Source organism: Bufo gargarizans, chromosome 9, assembly GCF_014858855.1.
Source record: "Bufo gargarizans isolate SCDJY-AF-19 chromosome 9, ASM1485885v1, whole genome shotgun sequence".
Taxonomy (NCBI): Eukaryota; Metazoa; Chordata; class Amphibia; order Anura; family Bufonidae; genus Bufo; species Bufo gargarizans.
The window spans coordinates 12,375,610-12,400,078 of NC_058088.1; the positions used below are offsets into that span (position 1 = coordinate 12,375,610).

The 24,469-nt window shown below is 49.2% G+C and overlaps 1 protein-coding gene across 3 annotated transcripts; it reads right to left on the reverse strand.

Annotated features, from left to right (window-relative positions):
- Positions 1–1,630: 1,630 nt before the first annotated feature.
- FLOT1 (flotillin 1) lies at positions 1,631–19,170 on the reverse strand. Of its 3 annotated transcripts, none has more exons than XM_044305640.1 (14): positions 19,023–19,170; positions 16,408–16,453; positions 15,001–15,076; positions 14,834–14,924; positions 14,605–14,748; positions 14,064–14,183; positions 13,893–13,988; positions 9,201–9,353; positions 8,939–9,120; positions 8,540–8,585; positions 8,314–8,451; positions 7,689–7,853; positions 6,020–6,085; positions 1,631–2,507 (listed from the first exon to the last, which is right to left on the reverse strand). In XM_044305640.1, exons 2-13 carry the CDS (start codon positions 16,451–16,453, stop codon positions 6,038–6,040), a joined length of 1,305 nt encoding a protein of 434 aa, XP_044161575.1. In that variant the 5' UTR covers positions 19,023–19,170; the 3' UTR covers positions 1,631–2,507; positions 6,020–6,037. The 3 variants fall into 3 exon arrangements, with proteins under 3 accessions (XP_044161575.1, XP_044161576.1, XP_044161577.1); XM_044305641.1 differs by having other exon boundaries at positions 5,995–6,085; XM_044305642.1 differs by lacking the exon at positions 6,020–6,085 and having other exon boundaries at positions 19,023–19,169.
- Between the last annotated feature and the right edge of the window lie 5,299 nt (positions 19,171–24,469).

The window sequence follows — 24,469 nt, forward strand, 5'->3', positions numbered from 1 at the left end:
AACAGCCTGGTGCTCGAGGCTGAAGGTTAATGGGGTGATCTCATGACCTGCGCTCCTCACCGATCTAGTGTCTGATCGCTGGCGGCCATGAGAACAGGGGTCCCGTCTCTCCCATTTGAATGGAGCGGTGAGAGCCTACTACAGGGATCAGCAACCTTCAGCATTCCAGCTGCCGTGAAACTACAACTCCCAGCATGCACAATTTCTTGACTGTTCTTGTAACTCTCACAGAAGTGAAAGGAGGATTCTGGGAGTTGTAGTTTTAGAACAGCTGGAGTGCCGGAGGTTGCCGATCCCTGGCCTAGTACGAGTGTTCAGCCATCTTCATCAGCCCCCTAGATGTTGCGGTAGTGCTCCTGCTGCTACATTTAAAAAGGGTGCACAGTACCCCCCCCCCCCCATTCTGGTGTTCGGTGGGGGTCCCACCATTCAGAGGCTTGTCAGGTTTCCTGTCAATGGGTGATAAGCAACATTTGTAGGAAAACCTCTTTAAGGCCTCATGCACACGGCCCGTATTGGGTCCGCAATCCGGAGCTGAGGTGCGGAACGGAGGCACGGAACCACTACGGAGTGCTTCCATGGGGCTTCTGTCCTTGCCTCCGCACCGCAAAAAATAGAACTTGTTCTATTTTTTTATGGTGCGGACGGATCACAGACCCATTCAAGTTGAAGGGATCTGGATCCGTTGCGGCTGCTGCACGGATGGGGCCCGTGCATTGGGGACTGCAAATTGCAGTGCCCAATGCACTGAACGGCCGTGTGCAAGAGGCCTAAGGGTCCATTCACAGGACACCGGCCATGTGTGTTCCGCATTTTGTGGACCACAAATGGCCGGCCTTGTGATAGAAATGCCTATTTTTTGTCCATGGCTGCGGATAAGAATAGGACATGCTCTATCTTTTTTGCGGGGCTGCGGACAGCACACCGTGTGCTATCCACATCTTTTGCAGCCCCATTGAAATGAATGGATCCACACCCGTTCCGTAAATTTGCAGAACGGATGAGGACCCATTGATATGGACGTCTGAATAGACCCTAAAGGGCATCTGTCAGCAGTTTGTTCCTATGACACTGGCTGACCTGTTACATGTGCGCTTTGCTGCTGAAGACATCTGTGTTGGTCCAGTGTTCATATGTGTCCGCATGGCTGAGAAAAATTATGTTTTAATTATATGCGAATGAGCCTCTAGGAGCAACGGGGGCGTTACCATTACACCTAGAGGCTCTGCTCTCTCTGCAACTGCTGTGTCCTCTGCACTTTCATTGACCGGGCCAGGTGTGATGGCGTTTACACTGCCTGGTCCTGTCAAAGTGCAGAGGGCGCAGCAGTTGCAGAGAGAGCAGAGCCTCTAGGTGTAATGGTAACGCCCCCGTTGCACCTAGAGGCTCATTTGCATATAATAAAACATGACTTTTCTCAGCAATACAGACACAGATGCCTTCAGCTGCCAAGTGCACATGTAACAGGTCAGCCAGTGTCAGGGGTACAAAACTGCTGACAGATGCTCTTTAATTTAGTGTTTGAGACAGGAAGAAGCCCATAGTCACTGGGGACCGGGACAGTCTGGAAAGTGCTCTCTGTACGTCGTTGCAGGATCTGTTGGCGCTATATAGAGAGTGGGTGAACGTGTAAGATACATAAATGTTTATTCAGCCATCATGACGTTGATATAAGGCATTTATCATCTACAGGCACAAATGTCACAGTTATAGGTTCACATCCCAATGAGGACAATATAACAGGTATAAACATGGGATTCTTCAGAAGCCACAAGGGGACTGGCACCAATAGGGTCAAGATCTAGGGGGGGCATACAAGGGGAGAGGCAGCACGCTCTCTGTGGCATTAAAGGTCTTGAAGCCTAGTATTTGTGTTCAGAATAGGGGGGTTTTAAAGGAGACTATAAGGGCAGATCTCTCCCTCGTCAGGATTTTGCCAGGGCTCGTTACTAGTGTTGAGTAGGAGAATCAGATTTGTAAATAGGTCAATTCAAATCTGCACTTCTCCTTCTAAATCTAGCATTGGTGTGGCCAAGACTGCTGCGCTGCCCCCTGCTGGCTGAACGCTCCATGTGATTCCTAGAGGTGAGGTATAAACGTAGATGAAACGTTTCATTCGCTGAGGTCGGACATTACTGGCACTGAAAACGAGCCCCGTGGCCATTCAGGATTTGGTAAGCCGTGGGATCTGCATAGCTCAACAGGAGTGACGTCTAGATGTAGGACTATGGTAATAAAATAAAAACGTACAAAACATTAAAAAACACAGAAGCGTCAACTCAAAATACGTGCAACAATGGGAGGAGAACAGTCGCCCCCGGAACAATAGTGACGAGAAACATGGGTACAAATCTTCATCCAAACGCGGAAATCACCAGAGGAGACGCGGTCGTAATACACGTAGTGAGGAGGTGGAGAAACCTCAGAGGCACCATGAAGAGAAGGGCGATGGATGCCGCATCGAGGGTCTTCACTCAGCACATGCGTCCAGGCCTCTTCTTCATACTCTAGAAGACAGAAAGAATCGGTTAGGGTACTTACACTAGCGGTTTTCTTTTCCGGCGCTGAGTTCCGTCCTAGGGGCTCAATACCGGAAAAGAACTGATCAGCTTCATCCCTATGCATTCTGAATGGAGAGCAATCCGTTCAGGATGCATCAGGATGTCTTCAGTCACTATATGGCGTTTTGGACGGAGGAAATACCGCAGCATGCTGCAGTATTATCTCCGTCCAAAATTCCGGATCAGTTGCCTGAATACCGGATCCGGCATTAATTTACATAGAAATGTATTAGTGCCGGATCTGTCCTTCCGGTCTCCGCATGCGAAGACTGGTAAAAATATATATAAAAGGATCCGTTTCTCCGGATGACATGCGGAGAGACGGATCCGTTCTTGCAATGCATTTGTAAGACGGATCCATCTACAAATGCTTTCAGTTTGCATGCGACAGAACCGCTTTCCGGATCCCCCTGCCGCAAGTGTGGAAGCAGCCTTAGAGTTGGTGTCCAGATGAGAACTGACCCCGCAAACTGGGGGGCGGCCTGAGATTACACGTGAAGAACACGGGAGTTTGGAGCGTTTTTCTGAATTCTTTTAAGGCTTAAAGGAACATTAAATCTGGAAAAGCAACGGGGCGGTGGGAGCTTATGGAGAGTGCGGCAGGCAGGAGAGAGTCCTTCACGTCCTGGCCAATGTCTCTTGGGCCCTGTTCACATGTTCGGAGCCTACATGTGGCACAGCCATGATCAAACAGTGAAGCGGGCAGTGTTCGGCGCACCACAGGGTAATGGCGTACGTGCAGATTAAGAATGTCTCAAACGAGGAGGCTCACCTTGTGTGGTTGTGCTATACGTGGGCACACCTCTAGTGAGAGCTCGTCAGGGGTTACTTCCATCCCCCTTTTTAGATGGGCGGTGTGCTGCCAGGGATGCAGGTGCTTCATATCAGGGATGCCTGGGGGTCCCACACGCCCATGAGGCATCTTTTTACAATGGGAGCCTATCGAATACATGTGGAGAAATCCTAGGCCTCCGGCACAGGCTCTAAACGGGATGGAGCTTAGTTCTGCTGCCTGCCGATAGCCTAATGTGTATGGGGAGCACCTGACTCCAGCCAGGATCGGCCATGTTGGATTTTAACAACCGATCCTTTTGTTCTCTCAGATTAGTGACACCAGAGGTATCTTCCAGTGGCTTTCTCCTCCCTCCCCCATAGAAAACACACAGAAGGTTGGCCGAGCGGAGCGTGTATAAAGAGTCAGGAGCGAGAGATATTGGCCAAATTATCAGCCACCTCTATCTGTCTGCAGGATTTTCTGCAGGTTCCTAAAACAAGCCGTCTTGTAGAAATCCTGCAGACACAGCGGTCAATTCCTTCTGATCAGTCCCGTTAACTGGGGGGACAACCAAGGAGCTTAATTATCTGTATTATTCTGCAGCCAGCTCACAGGCGGGAGGCTCCTGCTGCAGCCAGCTCACAGGCGGGAGGCTCCTGCTGCAGCCAGCTCACAGGCGGGAGGCTCCTGCTGCAGCCAGCTCACAGGCGGGAGGCTCCTGCTGCAGCCAGCTCACAGGCGGGAGGCTCCTGCTGCAGCCAGCTCACAGGCGGGAGGCTCCTGCTGCAGCCAGCTCACAGGCGGGAGGCTCCTGCTGCAGCCAGCTCACAGGCGGGAGGCTCCTGCTGCAGCCAGCTCACAGGCGGGAGGCTCCTGCTGCAGCCAGCTGTCTTACACCCAGACACAGAACACAAAAGGAGGAGGAGAGGACATGTCCAAGTGATTGGAACTCAAAAGATACAGAAGATTTCATTATGTATTTCCCAGTTTGAATAGTTAAAGGAGGAAAAATAAGGAAGGAAGTGCTGGGATCTTTTTATTTTATATTACTTTTCTTTTTAGCATTTTCTATGTTTAATGTTCCTTTAAGTGACTTGCGCTCTCCAAGTTTAGGGTTCCTTTAAGACAGGGATGCTCAACCTGCAGCCCTCCAGCTGTTGTAAAACTACAACTCCCACCATGCCCTGCTGTGGGCTGCCCGGGCATGCTGGGAGTTGTCGTTTTGCAACAGCTGGAGGGCCGCAGGTTGGGCATCCCTGCTTTAAGAGAACGTCTATGGATGCCTGTGAGCTGAGATTGCCCAAAATGAAGGCGCGAATCCCCCTCAGTTCTGCTCAGAGATAAAGCTCCATAGAAATGAATAGCGCTCAGAGAAGAAATGGCAGAATCTCAGACAGCGCCCGCGGCAGAGCTTAATGTGTTAGTAATGGGGATCGCTCACATGCAAACTCTCACCCTCGGGTACATGCAGTGGGGGGAGCGTAACCAAGCGGCTCATCTTAGAGCAGGGGTACATAATCTTTCCTGGTCCAAGTGCCACATTGTACCACTCCCAATGGCTGCAAAAAATCTTAAAGAGGTATTCCCATCTCAGACGCTTATGGCATAACGGCTGACGGAAGGGTCTTTTCTGCTGCAGCTCAGGAGCCGTGTCCTTTCTGCTGCAGCTCTCTTCCTATCACAGTTCAGGAGGCGTGTCCTTTCTGCTACAGCTCTCTTCCTATTATAGCTCAGGGGGTGTGTCCTTTCTGCTGCAGCTCTCTTCCTATTACAGCTCAGGGGGTGTGTCCTTTCTGCTGCAGCTCCCTTCCTATCACAGCTCAGGAGGCAGTTGAAGGATAAACTTATCTATGTCTGACGTGCATGAGCCCTAAGGCGATAACGGCAACTTCCGGCACCCAGCAGGCTCCATTTACGTCTATGGGAGCTTCAGGAACGGCCACGCTAGGAGTAGTAGTTTTATAACAGCCGTGCTGGACCCCTGGGTGTATAACGTAATCCACAACACAGTACACACCCATCTACACACTAAGGCCCCTTGCAGACGAGCATGAGCGGATTAGGTCCGGATGCGTTCAGTGAAAAATGCGCGATTTCGCAAACAAGTTCATTCAGTTTTGTCTGCGATCGCGTTCAGTTTTTATCGCACGGGCGCTATGCGATTTAATGCATTTTGCACGCGCGCGATAAAAAAAACTAAAAAGGTATACAAACAACATTTCTTAGCAACCATCCGTGAAAAACACAGAATACAGAACATGCTGCGATTTTCAAACAACGCACATGTACACAGACCTATTGAAATGAATGGGTCCGGAATCCGTGTGGGCGCAATGCGTTTGCATCACGCATTGGACCCTGCGCGGAATACTCGCTCGTGTGAAAGGGGCCTAAGGATTCTTTACATGCCGTTTTTGGGAGTAGCACAAGTCTGGCAATGATGAACATGGGTCAAGAACAGGCATTGGAGCTGGAAATGAGGGATTCTAGGACAGCAGCCCAAAAAAAAGAAAAGAAAGCGCCGGCAGAGTATTCAGCATGTCAGGTGGGAAACGGTTGTAACTCATGCCAGTTTGTAGATAGGGGGGGGCGGGGGGGTAAGATTGTGCCATAGACAGGATGCAGGTTTTAGGGTGAGCAAACACATGGACGTGTAACCTGGAGAGATGCAGGGCGCACTCACAGTGCCGCGGGCCCCTGGTCACACTGAGATCAGTGGCTGGCCCAGTTTTCCATCCAGGTGAAGGTTCTTCCCGTAACAGGACAGCACAACAAGAAGAAGTCATGTCAAGCTCCGTGGCGCGTTTCGGTCTTACAGAGGATCCATCACTGCAGGCACATGTGTGGTCATCCATGACTTGGAGCTCCTGCCGCTCCTACAGGCCGGGGGCCCACAGATACCGCCCTCTGGATTATCCTATAAGCCAGGGATCAGCAACCTTCGGCACTCCAGCTGTGGTAAAACTACGACTCCCAGCATGCACACTTGCTTAGCTATTTTCAGAACTCCCATAAAAGTGAATGGAGCATGCTGGGAGTCGTAGTTTCATCACATCTGGAGTGCCGAAGGTTGCTGACTGCTGCTATGTAGCTATGTAGATATCCCGCAAAGCTTATCCAAGCAGTGCCAAATCTTTGGCTGCAGGAGCTCGAGTCATGGAGGGGTGCCCAGTGATAGACCTACTTTAATAAGGAGAATGAAAACTTTTGTCTGTTCAGGATTAATAAAAAAGACCTGTTTTTCCCCCCCAGAAACAGCGCCACCTCTGTCTATAGGCTTTGCCTGGTACTGCAGTATTCAAATAAATGGACGTAAGCGGCAGTACCAAACTCATCCCATGGGAGCGGCTGGTGCTGTCGCTGCAGACCATTTTCGGTCATGCTGGACAGCTGAAAACGGATTTGATCGGCATCAATCACCCACCTTCTTCCCAGTATAACACATGGCTGAGCATGCATGTTAGCTTGTTGTCCACTTTGGATTAGCCCTTCCCAAATCCCCTGAACTTTTGGTGATCGCCAGGGGCGTTCGCAGCCAGACACCCCTGTGATCAGTGGGAAGGGGTACTACCTGGTGCCCACCTTCCTATACACCCCAACAGGGCATCATATAAATGTGACAGAGGGGTCTCCCACTTAGGAACAAGGAACACCCCTCCTCTACAAGCCAGAAAGGACCTGTCTCCTATTCTAGGGGGCCTCTCCATCCATGTACTACATGGACAGTCATTCAATGTTACATTTCCACTATAGGGGCCACAGCAACGAAAATCAAGGGGTCTTGGTAGCCGGATCTGAACTGATCAGCGCAGCAGCTCCTATATTAAAAGGTAACGGAGTTTTCAGAAAACTTTTGATACGTCCTAGAGACACATGAAAAGTTTTGATCAGTGGGAGTGTGAGCGCTGAGACCACTAGAGCGTTCCCATATCAGGCACGGTAGAAAGTCCATGGCCTGCCTCGTTCTGTAGCTTCTCGCTCCTCATTCTATTTTCTAATCCGATTTTATTTTCTACTTCCTGTACACGATTACCGGGGGGAGGGGGAGCAGCAGCCATCTTGCATAGGCGGCTGCTGCTCCCTCACAAGCATTCAGAGATTTGCTTTACAGCAGCCACATGGACCATGGCCTGGGGATGTTCACCGACTTCTATGGGAGAGTGTTGTGGGCATGCTCTGTGACCTATGCAAAGGTCATTGTGCAGGGAGGGGGACAGATGTTACCGATGACAATATTTTTCTCAATAAATGTATATTTTCTATCAAGGACGTATAACAGGAAAGGTATTGTGAGCTAGGATTTTCACAATACAGTCCCCGCATGGACTACATGACACCTGATAACTACTGACCTGGCTGATGCTAATGCCGGTCAGCTTCTCCACCGTCTCCGGAAGGCGGTTGAGGATATCCAGGACTTCTCCTGTCACTTTGGCGGCTCCGATCTCACTTCCACCACTGGACACCATTTTTATCTTCTTCACCTTAGTTAGGGGCTTGCTGATCTCCTCTACGACCTGGAACAGAAAATGTGGGTGCACCATAAGATAATGGAGTGGACACAGCGCCGGGAGGCCTGCCATACAACTTCAGTCAGACTACAAGGGGACATAATGGCCATACACACTAGATGTACGTCAGCCGTACCTGCCAATGTGTATGGGGGTGTGAAGGAAAGATCGGCCATGCTGGATTTCAACATGCCTGATCCTTTGCATGGACAAGGAAGTAAACTGCTACTAAGTGTGTCCGGCGGTGTCTTTTTCCCCCCTTCCCGATTGAACCAAGCATGCATGTATATGAGTTGAGCTGGAAAAAACACCTGTCAGACACACAAGGGTGTAAACCTCCTGCGTGATTCTGGTTGGGGCCGTCCACCATACATGATGTCCAGTACTCTACGTGGCAGCTCATGCTGGACGGAGGAGGTTATATGCCAAGCATCATGGTCATACATTTTCAGCCATAACAGTTTACCTCAGGCAACTTCTCCAGCAGCATGTCCACTATGGCAGCCTCTTGATATTGCTCGAAGGCTTCCGCCTTCTTTGCCATCTGCAGAGCATCAGCTCGAGCTCGGACTTCTACCGCATAGGCCTGAGCGTCTCCCTTTATCTGCAGTGATGCAGAGAGAAGAATAACTTATAAGAATCCAACAGCTTGCACTTTAATCTCCTGATGTGCACACGGGACGGGTACTGACCCTGATGGACTCTGCTTCTGCCTCCGCTTCGGTAATTAGCTTCAATCTGAAAGTCAACGATATTGTGTGAGGCAAGAACAGAGGATGTGTAAGGGCTCTTTCACACGAGCCGATGCCGTGCGGGTAATATGCTGCGTGAAAGAGATGCCAAGCCCCAGTTCCAGGCAGCAGAGACACGGAGCATTAACATGATTGATAACTCTCCTGTGCCTCTCTCTGATCTTTTTACTACAAAATCACAGTGAGATAAAGTTGTCACCGTGAATTAATCAATTATGTTAATGCTCCGTGTCTCTGCTGTCCGGAACGGGGCTTGGCTCTCTTTCACGCAGCGGATGACACGCACGGAATCCACTCGTGTGAAAGAGCCCTAAGGGGGATACCGTGAACATCAATCACCTCTCGGCCTCTGCGATCTTCTCCAGGCGGTAACGTTCAGCTTCTGCCGGCTTTCTGATTCTGGCTTCCAGCTCCTTCTCCTTACGGCTGATTTCTTGATCTTGCAGTTGGATCTGCTGGGCTCTTTCCACCACCTGGACCTGAACTTTCTGCTCCTCAATCTTTTGCTTAGTTTTAGCTACCTAAAAAGAAATAAGCGAGTGGTTACCCACCTGCCCCTAAGTTATGTATGAAAAGCATGGGGAAATGGCGATGTCTGTACCTGTAACTGATAGGCCAGGTCGCTCTCTGCTTTCCGGGTGTTAACCTCCAGGTCGTACATGGCTTTCTTCAGCTCATAATCTCGCTGGGCCTTTGCCATCTCTATTTCACTGATGTACTGAGCAGACACCTTTGCTTGTTGAGCCTCCGCTTCCTGAAATATGAGGTTATGCTTCTGGTTAGTGAACGGTTTAAGAAACCAAGGCTCCCCTTTAAGTCCCCTGTAGTTTTTAGGTCCAAAATGTTGTTGTCAGGAATATGGATTATCATTTATTGGCAGCCCTGATGGTCAGTTGATTCACCTTTTGGCATGTACATAGTCAGTATACATGCAAAATATGTTCTCACCCCCCAGCCATCTGATTGTCAGCTAGCAAGAGAGAAAGCCCCGGGGTCCAGGCTTCAGGGAGACCCCAGGTGGATAATGTCACACCTCAACCAGCCAGTTTGGAGGCAAGCTAATTCTCCAGGAGAAAAAAACTAGCAGGAGGTCTCAGCTCTTGCCCAGGATCAATGATGCCTCGCAGACATGTTGGCACCTACATTTCATAAAGAATTATGAATCATCGATCCATCCCAAGCATAATTCTGTTATATTTTTGCGATCCTGGGGCAAAGCTGAACATCCACGTAGTCCTGGCTTGAAGCTAGGATGCCCAGGAGGGGAGATATACATATCTCCCTCACAGAAACCAAATAACGGTACCATGCTTGGGCTCTAGTTGTAGCCGGAACCCAGGCGGATCAATTAGGCCCGGAACCATCTTCCTGTGACATTCTGGTCTGGGGCTATGAGCCCTAAGGGGTTTTATGGGTCATTTGCTGCCAGCACCAGAGAAGGAGGAGGGGACCCTACCCCTAGGCGGGGAGGGGAGCGGCCAGCTACAGGTCCATAAGCCCATGCAAGCCAGTAGGTGGCGTCTTTTCTGAAGGGGGGGGGGTCACATCATGCCAATGTGTTTGGAGAGACCGGGAACCAGCTGACCTCACTGCCCCCACGTGACTGCAGCCAAGGACTATTCCACCATTATAACCCCAAAGGAACTTTCATCAGACCCGGTAACTGACTTTTGCTCTGCTTTAGGCCTCATGCACACGACCGTTGTGTGCATCCGTGGCCGTTGTGCCGTTTTCCGTTTTTTTTCACGGACCCATTGACTTTCAATGGGTCCGTGGAAAAATCGGAAAATGCACCGTTTGGCAGCCGCATCCGTGATCCGTGTTTCCTGGTTGTGAAAAAAATATGACCTGTCCTATTTTTTTCACGGCCAACGGTTCACGGACCCATTCAAGTCAATGGGTCCGTGAAAAATCACGGATGCACACAAGATTGTCATCCGTGTCCGTGATCCGTGTCCGTGATCCGTGTCCGTTTTTCCTATCATTTCAATGGCAAACTTGACTTAGATTTTTTTTTCATTTTTCATGTCCGTGGATCCTCCAAAAAACAAGGAAGACCCACGGACGAAAAAACGGTCACGGATCACGGACCCCGTTTTTGTGGACCGTGAAAAAATACTGTCGTGTGCATGAGGCCTTACCCTGTTGTACCTATATCACCTGTATCTGTAACCTCAGACCACTGTATACAGTCAGGTCCATAAATATTGGGACGTTGACACAATTGTAACATTTTTGGCTCTATACACCACCACAATGGATTTCAAATGAAACAAACACGATGTGCTTTACCTGCAGACTGTCAGCTGTAATTTGAGGGTATTTACATCCAAATCAGGTGAACGGTGTAGGAATTACAGCAGTTTGCAGATGTGCCTCCCACTTGTTAAGGGACCAAAAGTAATGGGACAGAATAATAATCATAAATCAAACTTTCACTTTTTAAATACTTGGTTGCAAATCCTTTGCAGTCATTTACAGCCTGAAGTCTGGAACGCATAGACATCACCAGACACTGGGTTTCATCCCTGGTGATGCTCTGCCAGGCCTCTACTGCAACTGTCTTCAGTTCCTGCTTGTTTTTGGGGCATTTTCCCTTCAGTTTTGTCTTCAGCAAGTGAAATGCTCAATCCGATTCAGGTCCGGTGATTGACTCGGCCATTGCATAACATTCCACTTCTGTCCCTTAAAAAAAACTCTTTGGTTGCTTTTGCAGTATGCTTTGGGTCATTGTCCATCTGCACTGTGAAGCACCGTCCAATGAGTTCTGAAGCATTTGGCTGAATATGAGCAGATAATATTACCCGAAACACTTCAGAATTCATCCTGCTGCTTTTGTCAGCAGTCACATCATCAATAAATACAAGAGAACCAGTTCCATTGGCAGCCATACATGCCCACGCCATGACACTACCACCACCATGCTTCACTGATGAGGTGGTATGCTTAGGATCATGAGCAGTTCCTTCTCCATACTCTTCTCTTCTCATCACTCTGGTACAAGTTGATCTTGGTCTCATCTGTCCATAGGATGTTGTTCCAGAACTGTGAAGGCTTTTTTAGATGTTGTTTGGCAAACTCTAATCTGGCCTTCCTGTTTTTGAGGCTCATCAATGGTTTACATCTTGTGGTGAACCCTCTGTATTCACTCTGGTGAAGTCTTCTCTTGATTGTTGACTTTGACACACATACACCTACCTCCTGGAGAGTGTTCTTGATCTGGCCAACTGTTGTGAAGGGTGATTTCTTCACCAGAGAAAGAATTCTTCGGTCATCCACCACAGTTGGTTTCCGTGGTCTTCCGGGTTTTTTGGTGTTGCTGAGCTCACCGGTGCGTTCCTTCTTTTTAAGGATGTTCCAAACAGTTGTTTTAGGCCGCGCCTAATGTTTTTGCTATCTCTCTGATGGGTCTTGTTGTGTTTTTTCAGCCTAATGATGGCTTGCTTCACTGATAGTGACAGCTCTTTGGATCTCATCTTGAGAGTTGACAGCAACAGATTCCAAATGCAAATAGCAGACTGGAAATGAACTCTGGACCTTTTATCTGCTCATTGTAATTGGGATAATGAGGGAATAACACACACCTGGCCATGGAACAGCTGAGAAGCCAATTGTCCCATTACTTTTGGTCCCTTTACAAGTGGGAGGCACATATGCAAACTGCTGTAATTCCTGTACCGTTCACCTGATTTGGATGTAAATCCCCTCAAATTACAGCTGACAGTCTGCAGGTAAAGCACATCTTGTTCGTTTCATTTCAATCCATTGTGGTGGTGTATAGAGCCAAAAATGTTAGAATTGTGTCGATGTCCCAATATTTATGGACCTGACTGTGTATTTTGTGTGTATAGAGTTATATCTAGTGTGCCCTTAAGGCGATTAAATATATAATTTAGGCCTCTTTCACACGACCGTATGGCTTTTTCAGTGTTTTGCGGGTCGTTTTTTCCGGATCCATTTTTTAAGTTTTTAGTTTCCGTTTCTCCGTATGGCATATACAGTAATTACATAGAAAAAAAATTGGGCTGGGCATAAAATTTTCAATAGATGGTTCCGCAAAAAACGGAACGGATACGGAAGACATACGGATGCATTTCCGTATGTGTTCCGTTTTCTTTGGCGGACCCATTGACTTGAATGGAGCCATGGAACGTGATTTGCGGGCAATAGGACATGTTCTATCTTTCAACGGAATGGAAAAATGGAAATAGGGAAACGGAATGAATATGGAGTACATTCAGTTTTTTTTGCGGAACCATTGAAATGAATGGTTCCATATACGGAACGCAAAAAACTGCCCACAAACGAAAAAAAAAAACGGTCGTGTGAAAGAGGCCTTAATCTGGTGCTATCTTGCATCTCGATCACGAATCCCCACGTCCGTGTTTCGGCCTAGTTATAAGCAACCGCGGGTAGGTTTCTCACCCTATATAATCCCGTTATCCCGGACCGGGGTTATATCAAACAAGAAGCTGGTGGCAGTCTTCCCGGGCTGAGGAGGCGCTGTTTTCACTGAGGCAGTGACCAGGCTCTCTCAGCTTGTTGCCTCTCTGTGCCTGAGTGAACAGGAGGTGTCAGTGTAAACTGTACCAAGCTGACCTTACCTGCTCCTCTGGAGGGCGTAACGTCACACTTTGGTAACCCGTAACCATACCGCGTCTCGGAAGCTCGACGTAGGTGACGTCAAGCGGGCACGAGGCGTGGTATCCCTCATTAGTTTCTCGGCTCGCTCAGAGCTCCCTTACCAAACAGTAACACAGGGCTTCCTGCAGCCACCACTAGAGGGAGCTTACTGCAAGCATGTATGCACTGAACTCCACTGTGTGCTGTAAGCTCCCCCTAGTGGCAGCTGCAAGAATTACTCTATGCCTACTGCAACTAAACATTATACTAATACATTATGAAATTTGCACATCATTTTGGACTTACATTAAAATAATCAAAAGGGTGGATATAATTTTTTAAAGTTCTGTTCACACTAGCATCACACCCTGCAATCAGTTTATGGTTATAAGGGTAATAAGGAAGTGAAGGAACGAAGCAACCACTGTGAAAACATATCACATGGGGCGCCCGCAGCTCTCCTTGGCGTGGTTGTGAATCCAAACTCTGTCCCTTAGGAAAAGGAAACAGAACTGGCGTGAGGGAGGTTGGTACCTCATTTAAAGTGGTCGGGTTTCCTGTCCTGAGGAAGGGGCAGACACTATCCAAGGGTGCCGTCATAGGCGAGGGGGGAAAAAAGCAAATAAATAAATATATTATACTTTCCACCTCGCATTCACAGTAAAAATACCTTAATCCCGGCGTCTCTTTTGGCCACGGCTTCACCGATTCTGGCATCCTTCTGCACCTGAGCAGTCCTGGCTTTACCTAGAGAGTGCAGGTAATCCTACAGGAGACACAGCAGCAGGGTTCAGTATTACTCCCCAATATCTAACCCCCTCCCTCTGTAGCCGGTACTTACCTGATCATCATGGATGTCCTTCAGGGTGTAGCTCACCACGCTGATCCCCATGTTCACCAGGTCAGAAGAAGCCACTTTGAAAACCTGCTCGGAAAACTTCTGCCTGTCCTTGTAGATCTCCTGGTAGGAATAAGAGAAGAGATTAAAAATTAAAAGGGGTTTTCCATGATTTTAATATTGATGATCTGTCCCTCTCTGCTGCCTAGGTTCCGACTCCTTTGGTACCGCACCGCTACCACCTCGATCCGGTCTACGAGTGTCAACAATGTGTCATGGGGAACACACCGCTGCTGCGGGGGTCCGAAGGAAATGGAACCTTGTGGCAGGGAGCAGGTAAGTATGCTTCATTCTGCAGGTCTGGTGAGACCCCCAAGGTGAACAACCCCTTTATAGGGGTCTGAACTCCAAAACCCCTTCATACACTTAAAGAAATATCAAGAGCACAGAATTAACCCCTCATTACTCTACGTGCAACTGACATGCCTGTAAGTAATGCTCCCTACGTGCAGATGTCAATGACCTCTTTTACGCCGTAGCCTACCTCCACGGTCATGTGTGCCATGATGGCACGCTGGTGACCCTCCAAGGTTTCGAGGGCGATATGAGCCACCTCATTCTCCGTTTTACCCAGGAACATTTGACAAGCAGCTGCGAGCATCTCCTTGTTCTGCCCCTGGATCTTCACCTGCAGGAGCGACATAAAGAAAAGTGAGACCCCCCCCCAATACTGTGCCCAGTATACTGCAGAAGCCATTTCTATCCTGCCTTACCTGAGCAATGCCAGTGACCGAGATGGGGACTCCGTGTCGGGTATAGACCTTCTCACTCTTCACATTCAGCGTCAGGGTATTCAGAGAGATCCTGCAGAGGATCACTAAGTGAAAGGATGTGGATGGATACACTTGGAGGAATGAGCAGAGAGGTCATCGAGTCTTACCTCTGAATTTGCTGCACGCAGGGGAGGACGAAGACGCGTCCACCGGCTATCATCACTGGAGGGCTGCGGCAGAAACCTGCAACGTACCAAAGCGGTGAGAATCGGGGATACAGGACTGTGTCTTATGCTGCTGGGTATGAGACAGGACGCTTCTCCCCCCCCATCTTGGACATTGGGGGCATACCGCTAGGATATGCCCTCAAAGTCTGATAGGTGCGGGTCCTACCTCAGGGACATGAGCCTGCGGTGGGCTCGGCTATTTTCGGCAGTCCCACTTAGGAAACTAATGGAGGGCGGCCACGCATGCACAGCGCTCCCTCCTACACCGTGCAAGCTCCGTTCTAAAGAAATGAGGAGCACATCTCAGCACCTATCAGACATTGGGGCATACCCTAGCGATATGCCCACAATGTACAAGACGGGCCAACCCCTTTAAGGCTCTGATCACATTGGTGTCAATGGAAGCCATGACAGTGTGCCAGTACAACAGATCCAAACTGAGCCCAGTGCCCACTGACTGATCATAGGGTCTCCATTACTTGTTTTGCTATTCCTACCTTAAAAAAATGACGGAATAGATGATGGACCCCCAACAGAGGCGCCAACGGCAATGCTGGGACCCCTCTGCTCTGACGCAGAGATTTCACATTAATGGTGGAGAAGTGGCTGCACATATAAAACAGAGTGGAGCGCATGCACTTGTCTCCATAATTCCCTTAAAGGGGTATTCCAACGTGGGACATTGATAGCATATCGGTATCTCTAGAACGGCGCCCCATTACGCATGCACAGCCACCCTCTGCCCACTGCTATGGGAGTCTTGAAAATAGCCAAGCGCTGGCTCAGCTATTTTTCGGAACTCCCATAGCGGTGAATGGAGAGCACGCCACTTTGGGGGCTCCGTTCTGGAGATGCGCACCCATCTGACATAGCGATCAGTGTCCCAGCCCATTTAAAGAATCTGAATTTTGGCTCGGTTCATGGTCTGGTTTATATGCCATCACATGACCAGGACACCCCCTGGAAACAAACAATAACATTTTCTGTTGAATGACAGCAAGCAGAGATCCCTTTAAGGCTGAAGAATTAAAGGGGGATTTCACCTTTTAGATACTGATAATGTGTCCTCTACATAGGTCATCATTATTGGATTAGTGGGGTCCGACACCCGGTGTAAACACGACAGTGGAAGGAGTCGGAAGCAGACAGCGCCGTCCATTCTCTAGTGGCCATGCCGGGATACTGCAGCTCAGTTCCCATTCACAGCCGCTACACAGTGTACGGAGACTTCGGTGGGATTACCGGGTGTCAGACCCCCACCAAACTGATGCTGATGACCTACTGTATGGACAGGCCACCAATATCAAAAAGGTCAACAACCCCTTTAAGGGCAGATTATGATCTTACCTGACACAACCATGGCCTCATTCGGTCCACATGTATAAAACACCATCTAAACGTGAAGAAAGAGAGAAATCGTGAATGTTTGTTCCTCTAGGGCAGGGATCAGCAACCTCCGCCACTCCAGCTGTTCTGAAACTACAACTCCCAGAATCCTCCTTTCACTTCTATGGGAGTAACAAGAACAGCAGAGTAAGTATGCATGCTGGGAGTTGTAGTCTCACAGTAGCTCACGTGCTGAAGATTGCTGATCTTTGATATAGTGATCAGCGGCGTCCTCTAATGTCTTTGGCTACGTGCCAGCTGCACAATCTCTCATAAGATGCCGAACAGCTATCCCTCCTTCCCCCCCGTACACCTGCACGCTTGGTTCGGCAGAGCATGCCCGTGAGTAGGGGGTGTTTAGTATACGAGCAGCATGCATCATCCGCCCCAGTCTCTTTACTATTACACCCATGCGGCTCCTCGCGCCACAGTGATGTCTCGTTCTGTCTCGTGCCCCCTTCCTGTTCGTGGCAGTCATGAGACCGCTGGACTGTCAGTCAGTGCGACTCCAGATTACACAACTGTTATCGTAACTTCCAGTATCAGACGCCAGGGCTGGGAGCTCCCAAAGACCCCTGCCAACCTGCAGTACCAGACACAACTCAGACAGGGGTGCCACCAAGATCTGTGCACTAGAAAACCCTGGACTACCAGGAACCGCCCCCCCCATGTCAGACCCCCTAAAATCATTGCTCATTTTCCACCGTTATTACACATACCAACCGCAATCTACGGCTGAACTCTGCAGGAAATAGTGAGCACGCCCCGCCAGGAGCCGACATAAAACAGCTTTCATCACATCTACCGTATGCCCCCCCTGACACACTGTGACGGAGTAGTTCCTGCCAGCCGCGTCTGTCTCTGCAGGCAGAGGAGCTGATTAAATTAGCGCAGAGCCGGCAGCCGGGATCTGCATTACTGACCTGGCCGTCCATCACAGATGCTGAGCAGTGAGCGGCAACACTGCTCTACAGCTCCGAGACTACAACTCCCAGCATGTCCTGAAAGCCTGGGTTTGGCATAATCTATTTTTTTGATCTCCAGTGTGGATTTTTTTAAAGGTGTCCTTTAAATATCTGATCGGCCCGACACCCCGCACCCCCGTGATCAGCTGTTCTGCAGTAGCCCGGTGTCGGCACTATGGAGCAGTAGTTCCGGACTCCCGACACCAAAGCTACCTCAGAACAGCTGATCGGTGGAGGTGCGGGGTGTCGTATCCTCACCCATCAGATAGTGGTGGCCTATCCTGAGGACAGGCCGTCACTTGTAAGGGGTTATCCCATCATAGACAATGGGGGCCTATCGCTAGGATACGCCCCCATTGTCTGATAGGTGCGGGTCCCACCTCTGGGACCCGCACCTACAAGGAGAACGGAGCCGGGGAGAGTTGTGGCTGGAGGACCCCGGGTTTCCCGGGGTCCGTCCACCACCAGGCGCAGCTCCCCGCCTCTCTCATCGCGGTGCGCTCCCATTCATTTCTATGGGGCCGACGGAAATAGCCGAGCCAGCGCTTGGCTATTTTCGGCGGCTCCAAAGAAATGAATGGAGGGCTGCTGCGCATGCGCAGTGCGCCCTCCTCAAGTTTCTCCGCTCTGCCAGCAACTATCAGACAATGGGGGCATATCCTAGCGATAGGCCCCCATTGTCTATGATGGGATAACCCCTTTAAAGGGGAAGTCCACACGCGGCACTCAGCAAACTGCATGAGATTTTTAAAACCCACGCGCAGAGGAAAATGTCCACGCAGAACGTTGTGTCTGGATTTTTAAAACCTCATGCAGTTTGCTGAGTGCCGCGTGTGGACTTCCCCTTTAAAGGGGTTGTCGGATCCCTTACAAGTGACGGCCTGTCCTCAGGATAGGCTTCCAATTTTTCCAGTGCATTCGTCACGGATTTTGCAGCGAATCCAAGACAAAATCCAAGGCGGTGGATTCTCTGTCAATGTAAGGGGGAGGCTGGGCGTGAACCTACCTTAAAGGGGTAGTCTCACCTCAGACATTGGTGGCTAGGATATGGCAGGTGCGGGTCCCATCTCTAGAACGGAGCCCGCACAGTGAAGGAGAGTACACTGCGCATGCGCGGCCGCAATATAGTCATTTCTATGGGAGTGCAGCGAGCATGCTCAGCTGTTTTCGGCAGTCCCTTAGAAATGACTGTATGGCGGCTGCGCATGCGCAGTGTACTCTCCTTCACTGTGCAGGCTCCGTGGGGGACATTGGTTGCGTATGCTGTGTGAGGTCAGACAACCCCTATAAGGTTCACGCCCAGCGGATTTGGATGCAGAATCCGTTTCTGCGCGCAGGATCGTACCGCGACGCGTCACGTTATCGGGCAGAATACTCCCATCGTGCATTTCGTCCGTTCCCAAACAGGATCCGTCTCTGGAGCCATCCTCATCATCCAAAAACAGGCTACAGGAGCCATTGGATCCTATGTAAACAAGACAGGATCAGCCCCTGGATCTAAACGTGAATGATCAACTCACTGACCTGCAAGCAGAGCTCTAGGAACTGGCAGAGCAGATACCAGACGGCTGCAGGTAGATGACACGCCCGCCCACACGTGTATTACTGTACCTTGCTATCAGCTGCAGCCGGTGACCTTCCCGATAATAACTCTCCGTCCTCCGCCTGCTCGGCTTGTGATCTCTCGTATTCCTAGTGTTTTCTTCCCGTTACTGCTCCACCCTGCCGCCCCTCCTCCACCCTGTACTTACTGACACTGCTGCTGATGGACGGGACCATAGAGCCGCGCTCACCGCTCACCGCTCACAGCGCCACCTGGTGTCCGGGATTACTCACTGCGGGCTCTGAATGCAGAGATTTGTGTGTGAATGGCAGCAGCAGCAGCAGGCTCTGGGTCTTTTCCCCATAAGGTATTACGACTGCAACACAGCCGCGCAGTCAGGGGCCAATTGGGAACTAAAAGTGGCCCCATGTTGTAGGTAGGGCCAGCAATACCATAGTGCGGAGCAATATACTGCCCCACCGAGGGCTGCCACCTCTCCCGGCCACGTTACGCCACACCCCAAAGTCATAATGTGGCTCCCAGTAATATTAATGCCCCTATTAGTGCGGCCAGTAATAGTAATGCCTCCATTAGTGCGCCCAGTAATGCCTCCATTAGCGCCCCCCCAGAATTAATAATGGACCTCATTAGAACCTAACAGTAATAGTAATGCCTCCATTTGTGCACCGCAGAATTAATAGTGCCCCCATAATTGCCCCTCAGTAATATTAATGCCCCCATTATCACCCCCCAGAGTAATTAGTGCCCCCAGTAATATCAATGCCCCAATTAGTGCCCCCTAGAATTAATAATGCCCCCATTAGCACCCCCCAGTATTAATAGTGCCCCCATTAGAGCGCCCCACTAATAGTAATGCCTCCATTAGTGACCCCCAGTAAAAGTAATGCCCCCTTTAGTACCCCCCAAAATTAATAATGCCCCTTTCTCTGCTTGGGAAAAAAATAAAATAAAACTCACCTCATCTATTTGCGGTGAGCACTCGCTGCTCACCGGGGGTACAGGACAGGACCTGCGCTCCAGAATAAGTACAGACTCCAGACCAGACCCCCTGAATAAGTACAGACTCCAGACCAGACCCCCTGAATAAGTACAGACTCCAGACCAGACCCCCTGAATAAGTACAGACTCCAGACCAGACCCCCTGAATAAGTACAGACTCCAGACCAGACCCCCTGAATAAGTACAGACTCCAGACAAGACCCCCTAAATAAGTACAGACTCCAGACCAGACCCCCTAAATAAGTACAGGCTCCAGACCAGACCCCCTAAATAAGTACAGACTCCAGACCAGACCCCCTAAATAAGTACAGACTCCAGACCAGACCCCCTAAATAAGTACAGACTCCAGACCAGACCCCCTAAATAAGTACAGGCTCCAGACCAGACCCCCTAAATAAGTACAGACTCCAGACCAGACCCCCTAAATAAGTACAGACTCCAGACCCCTTAATTAAGTCCAGACTCCAGACCAGACCCCTTAATTAAGTCCAGACTCCAGACCAGACCCCTTAATTAAGTCCAGACTCCAGACCAGACCCCTTAATTAAGTCCAGACTCCAGACCACACCCCTTAATTAAGTACAGACTCCAGACCAGACCCCTTAATTAAGTCCAGACTCCAGACTAGACCCCCTAAATAAGTCCAGACTCCAGACCAGACCCCTTAATTAAGTACAGACTCCAGACCAGACCCCTTAATTAAGTCCAGACTCCAGACTAGACCCCCTAAATAAGTCCAGACTCCAGACCAGACCCCTTAATTAAGTCCAGACTCCAGACCAGACCCCTTAATTAAGTCCAGACTCCAGACTAGACCCCCTAAATAAGTCCAGACTCCAGACCAGACCCCTTAATTAAGTACAGACTCCAGACCAGACCCCTTAATTAAGTACAGACTCCAGACCAGACCCCCTAAATAAGTACAAACTCCAGACCAGACCCCCTAAATAAGTACAGACTCCAGACCACACCCCTTAATTAAGTACAGACTCCAGACCAGACTCCTTAATTAAGTACAGACTCCAGACCAGACCCCTTAATTAAGTACAGACTCCAAACCAGACCCCTTAAATGAGTACAGACCCCTTAAAAAAGTGCAGATTCCAGGCCACTCTGTGCAGACCCAGACTCTGCAGACACTCCCCTCTGAAGGACGGCTTGCACTCTTCCCATTGGTGGTGGTACCTTGGAGTGAAGTGGAATGAGTATTTAGGTCAGAGGCAGTGCTCATATGGAAGGCTCCAGGACATTTTGGGAGATATTTGCGCAAAGTGCGGGGCCCAACGCATTTACAATATTTTACTCAAGAAAGCCAGCGTAAATTTATAACTGATCTCTGCATCAGCTCCTAACCTGGTAGGTTTCAATTTTTGGCACACGGATATCACAAATGGGACAAATAAATTCATTGGCCGCATTTAACATTTTTTTTTTAAGGTTGACATGTAAAACGCCAGTTTGTAGTGAATGAGCCCCAGTGTTTTCAGTGTTGAATTCCAGCTGCTGGGCCTCCCATGATCAGCTAGTCAAGAGCCTTATACAGAAACTGGAAAATTCCTTTAAGGGCTCATGCACACAAATGTATTTTTCTTCCGTTTCTGTTCCGTTTTTTTACAGGTCCGTATGTGAAACCATGCATTTCAAGGGGGCTGAAAAAAAAAGCGCATTCTGTGTCCACATGTCCGTTTCGCGGAGAAGGACAGGCTTTGTAACAGTGGATCCGCAAAAAAAAACGGATGCAACATGGAAGTCACAGGGATGTTATCCGATTTTTTTTTTTTTTTTTTTTGCACATCTTTGTTTTGCGGACCGCAAATTACATATGGTCGTGTGCATGAGCCCTAAGGAGCCCGATCCTTGTCAATCAGTCAGATGCGAGGTGAGGGCTTACATGTGTCCTCTTGCTGACTCCGCGGACGTGACGCGCGAATCCTCTCCCATCCAGAATCTTCCACTAGATGAAAAACTGACTACAGCTACTGAACGTGAATAATACTTCTGCTCTACCTAATGCACGAGCACGCATACCTGTGAAGTATGTGCTAGTCATACGTGACAGATGAGGAAGGTATGTGCTGCTAAATGTCACTGAATGACATCTGTCAAAAACAAAAATATCCACGCGGTGGAGCCCGCAGCAGGTGTGGTGATTGCAGCCGAAAATGTATCCATATCAAAATGGTTTCCAGGTTTCTTCCCCATAAGGTGAGACTGTTAGGCTTATTGCACACAAACGTGTGTGCCCCGTGGCCGTATTGCGGACCGCATTTGCGGATCCGCAATCGTGGGCACCGTGCCGTGTGCATTCTGCATCACGGATGCGGACCCATTCACTTCAATGGGTCCACAAATCCGGAGATGCGGAACCGAACCCTAAGAAAGCACTACGGAGTGCTTCCGTGGGGTTTCATCCCGTACTTCCATTCCGCAAAAAGATAGAACATGTTTGCTGGATCGCGGACCCATTAAAGTGAATGGGTCCGCGATCCGCTGCAGCTGCCCCGCGGTGGGTGTTCGTGCATTGCGGCCCGCAGTACGGCCACGGGGCGCACACTTTCGTGTGCAAGAGACCTTAGACTTATTTAAAAATACTTCCTGAGGCTGGGGTCACACATAGTTTGGGGGGGGGGGGTGGTTGGCATTTTTGTGGTGTTTTACAGCTTTTTTTTTTTTTAGGCAGAAGACACAAGCTCTAGATGTCACATGTGAAATATAAAACACAAGATAAACCCGCATTTTTAAAAGATGTTTTGTAACTGTTTTTCTTCACCCTTCAGGTGCCGTTTTTAGTCATTTTTGGAAATCTCTGCATGCTCTGGATCTGGCGGTTTTTCCCTCGTTGCCTGTTTTGTTTTTTTCTCTCATAGACCTTCGTTGTTTTATTTTTCTGCTGTTTCAAAAAACTTGTGCAATGTCTGTTTGCTGGGGGGGGGGCATATTTTCCTGCAAAAAACCCCCCACTAGGCATGCAACAAAAAGTATATAAAAAAAGTGATGAGAAATTAGAATAAGTGAACACAGGTGGCGCTATTCTCACTAGGCCTCGGCGACTCCAGTCATGGTGGGAGAAAAATAAATGTTCGTAAAGCTCACTTTTAGGCGTCCTGGACTATTCGATGCCGGGTTATGTGGATCTCCCCTCTCTAATGACATAGGTATAGTAATAAGATAAAAAACAACATTGCTTCATGATCGGAAACCACTGACGTAGATTCCTCTCGTCACCAGAAAGACAGTAAGTGAGCGGCGGAACATCCTCCTCTCGACTTGTGCTGGAGGGCAATTAGGGAATTTTCTACAGATCCATTCGCACTAGAATTACGACAGGTAACATCAGGGTGGGACCAGAGTTCTTGGGGCCCACCAAAGAACATTGCTCTTGGGGCCCAACTCTTATGTCATCAGTAAAGGTTAATGGGTTTTGAGTCAAAGAAATAGGGGGTCATTTATCAAACTGGTGTAAAGTAGAACTGGCTTAGTTGCTCATAGCAACCAATCAGATTCCACCTTTCATTTTGGACAGCTGCTTTGGAAAATGAAAGGAGGAATCTGATTGGTTGTTATGGGCAACTAAGCCACTAAATGACCCCTATAGACCCTAGTGGCAGATGATTGGCTCCAAAGGCAACCAAATGGTTCTTTTTTTGTCCTGGATCTTTGGGGCCCACTATGGTATCAGAGTCTGGGCCCACTGTGGGGTCCTCTGGTACTGGTGGGGCAGTCTGACCCTGGATACTTCCATACGTACCAACATTTAGGTTGGTAAAAATGGGGCATCCAAAACTCTGCCCCCTGGGAACCCCTGGCTCTGCCTAGAAACGCCCGCTTATGGATGAATATAGTTATCGCCCGCTTATGGATGTGTTATCGTTAACCCCGCCCATTTTCAGCCCGGGACAGCCTGAATTTGAAAATCAGGGACAGACGCATAACTTTGGGGCTGAGCGCGATACCAAGCACAACCGCTATACAATGTACGGCTCTGTGCTCGGTGAGCACGGAGAAGCGCCGATGCCTCCTCAAACAGATGATCGGCGGGGGTCCCAGGTGTTGTACCCCCACTGATCATCAGTAAAAAAAAACATCTTGGAAAACCCTTTTAAACCTTACACATTTGTCTAGACGTGCTACTCCGGTTTTTCTACGCCCCCAGTTTTTCTAGTATTATTTGGATACTGAATGAGATTCCATTCACCTCCCAGCGTTGTGACCCGCGCCCATCAAACATTTATGGCATAGATGTCCAGATGAGAGAACCCCTTTAAGGACGCTGAACCTCTGTGCTTATATATGATAACTTTACTTACAGGCCCAAAGCTGCACTACTGAGACACTCTGATGAGAACATAACCTTCCGTATCAATATCTACCGTCTCACTGGCTTGAATATTGCCCAACAAAAAATATTCTACAGTTTTCAAACCAGCACCTGGATCTGAATACTTTTGTAATTGCATGTAATTAAAAATTCTGCATATCTACTGAGTTATTCAAT

Bases quoted from the DNA above. Each gene is read 5' to 3' on its own strand.
- FLOT1 (XM_044305640.1), bottom strand. From the start codon at position 16,453: ATGGTGTTTTATACATGTGGACCGAATGAGGCCATGGTTGTGTCAG. The intron at 15,077-16,407 runs GTAAGATCATAA...GGTACGTTGCAG, and splicing joins TGAGGCCATGGTTGTGTCAG to GTTTCTGCCGCAGCCCTCCA. The intron at 14,925-15,000 runs GTAAGACTCGAT...GATCCTCTGCAG, and splicing joins TGCGTGCAGCAAATTCAGAG to GATCTCTCTGAATACCCTGA.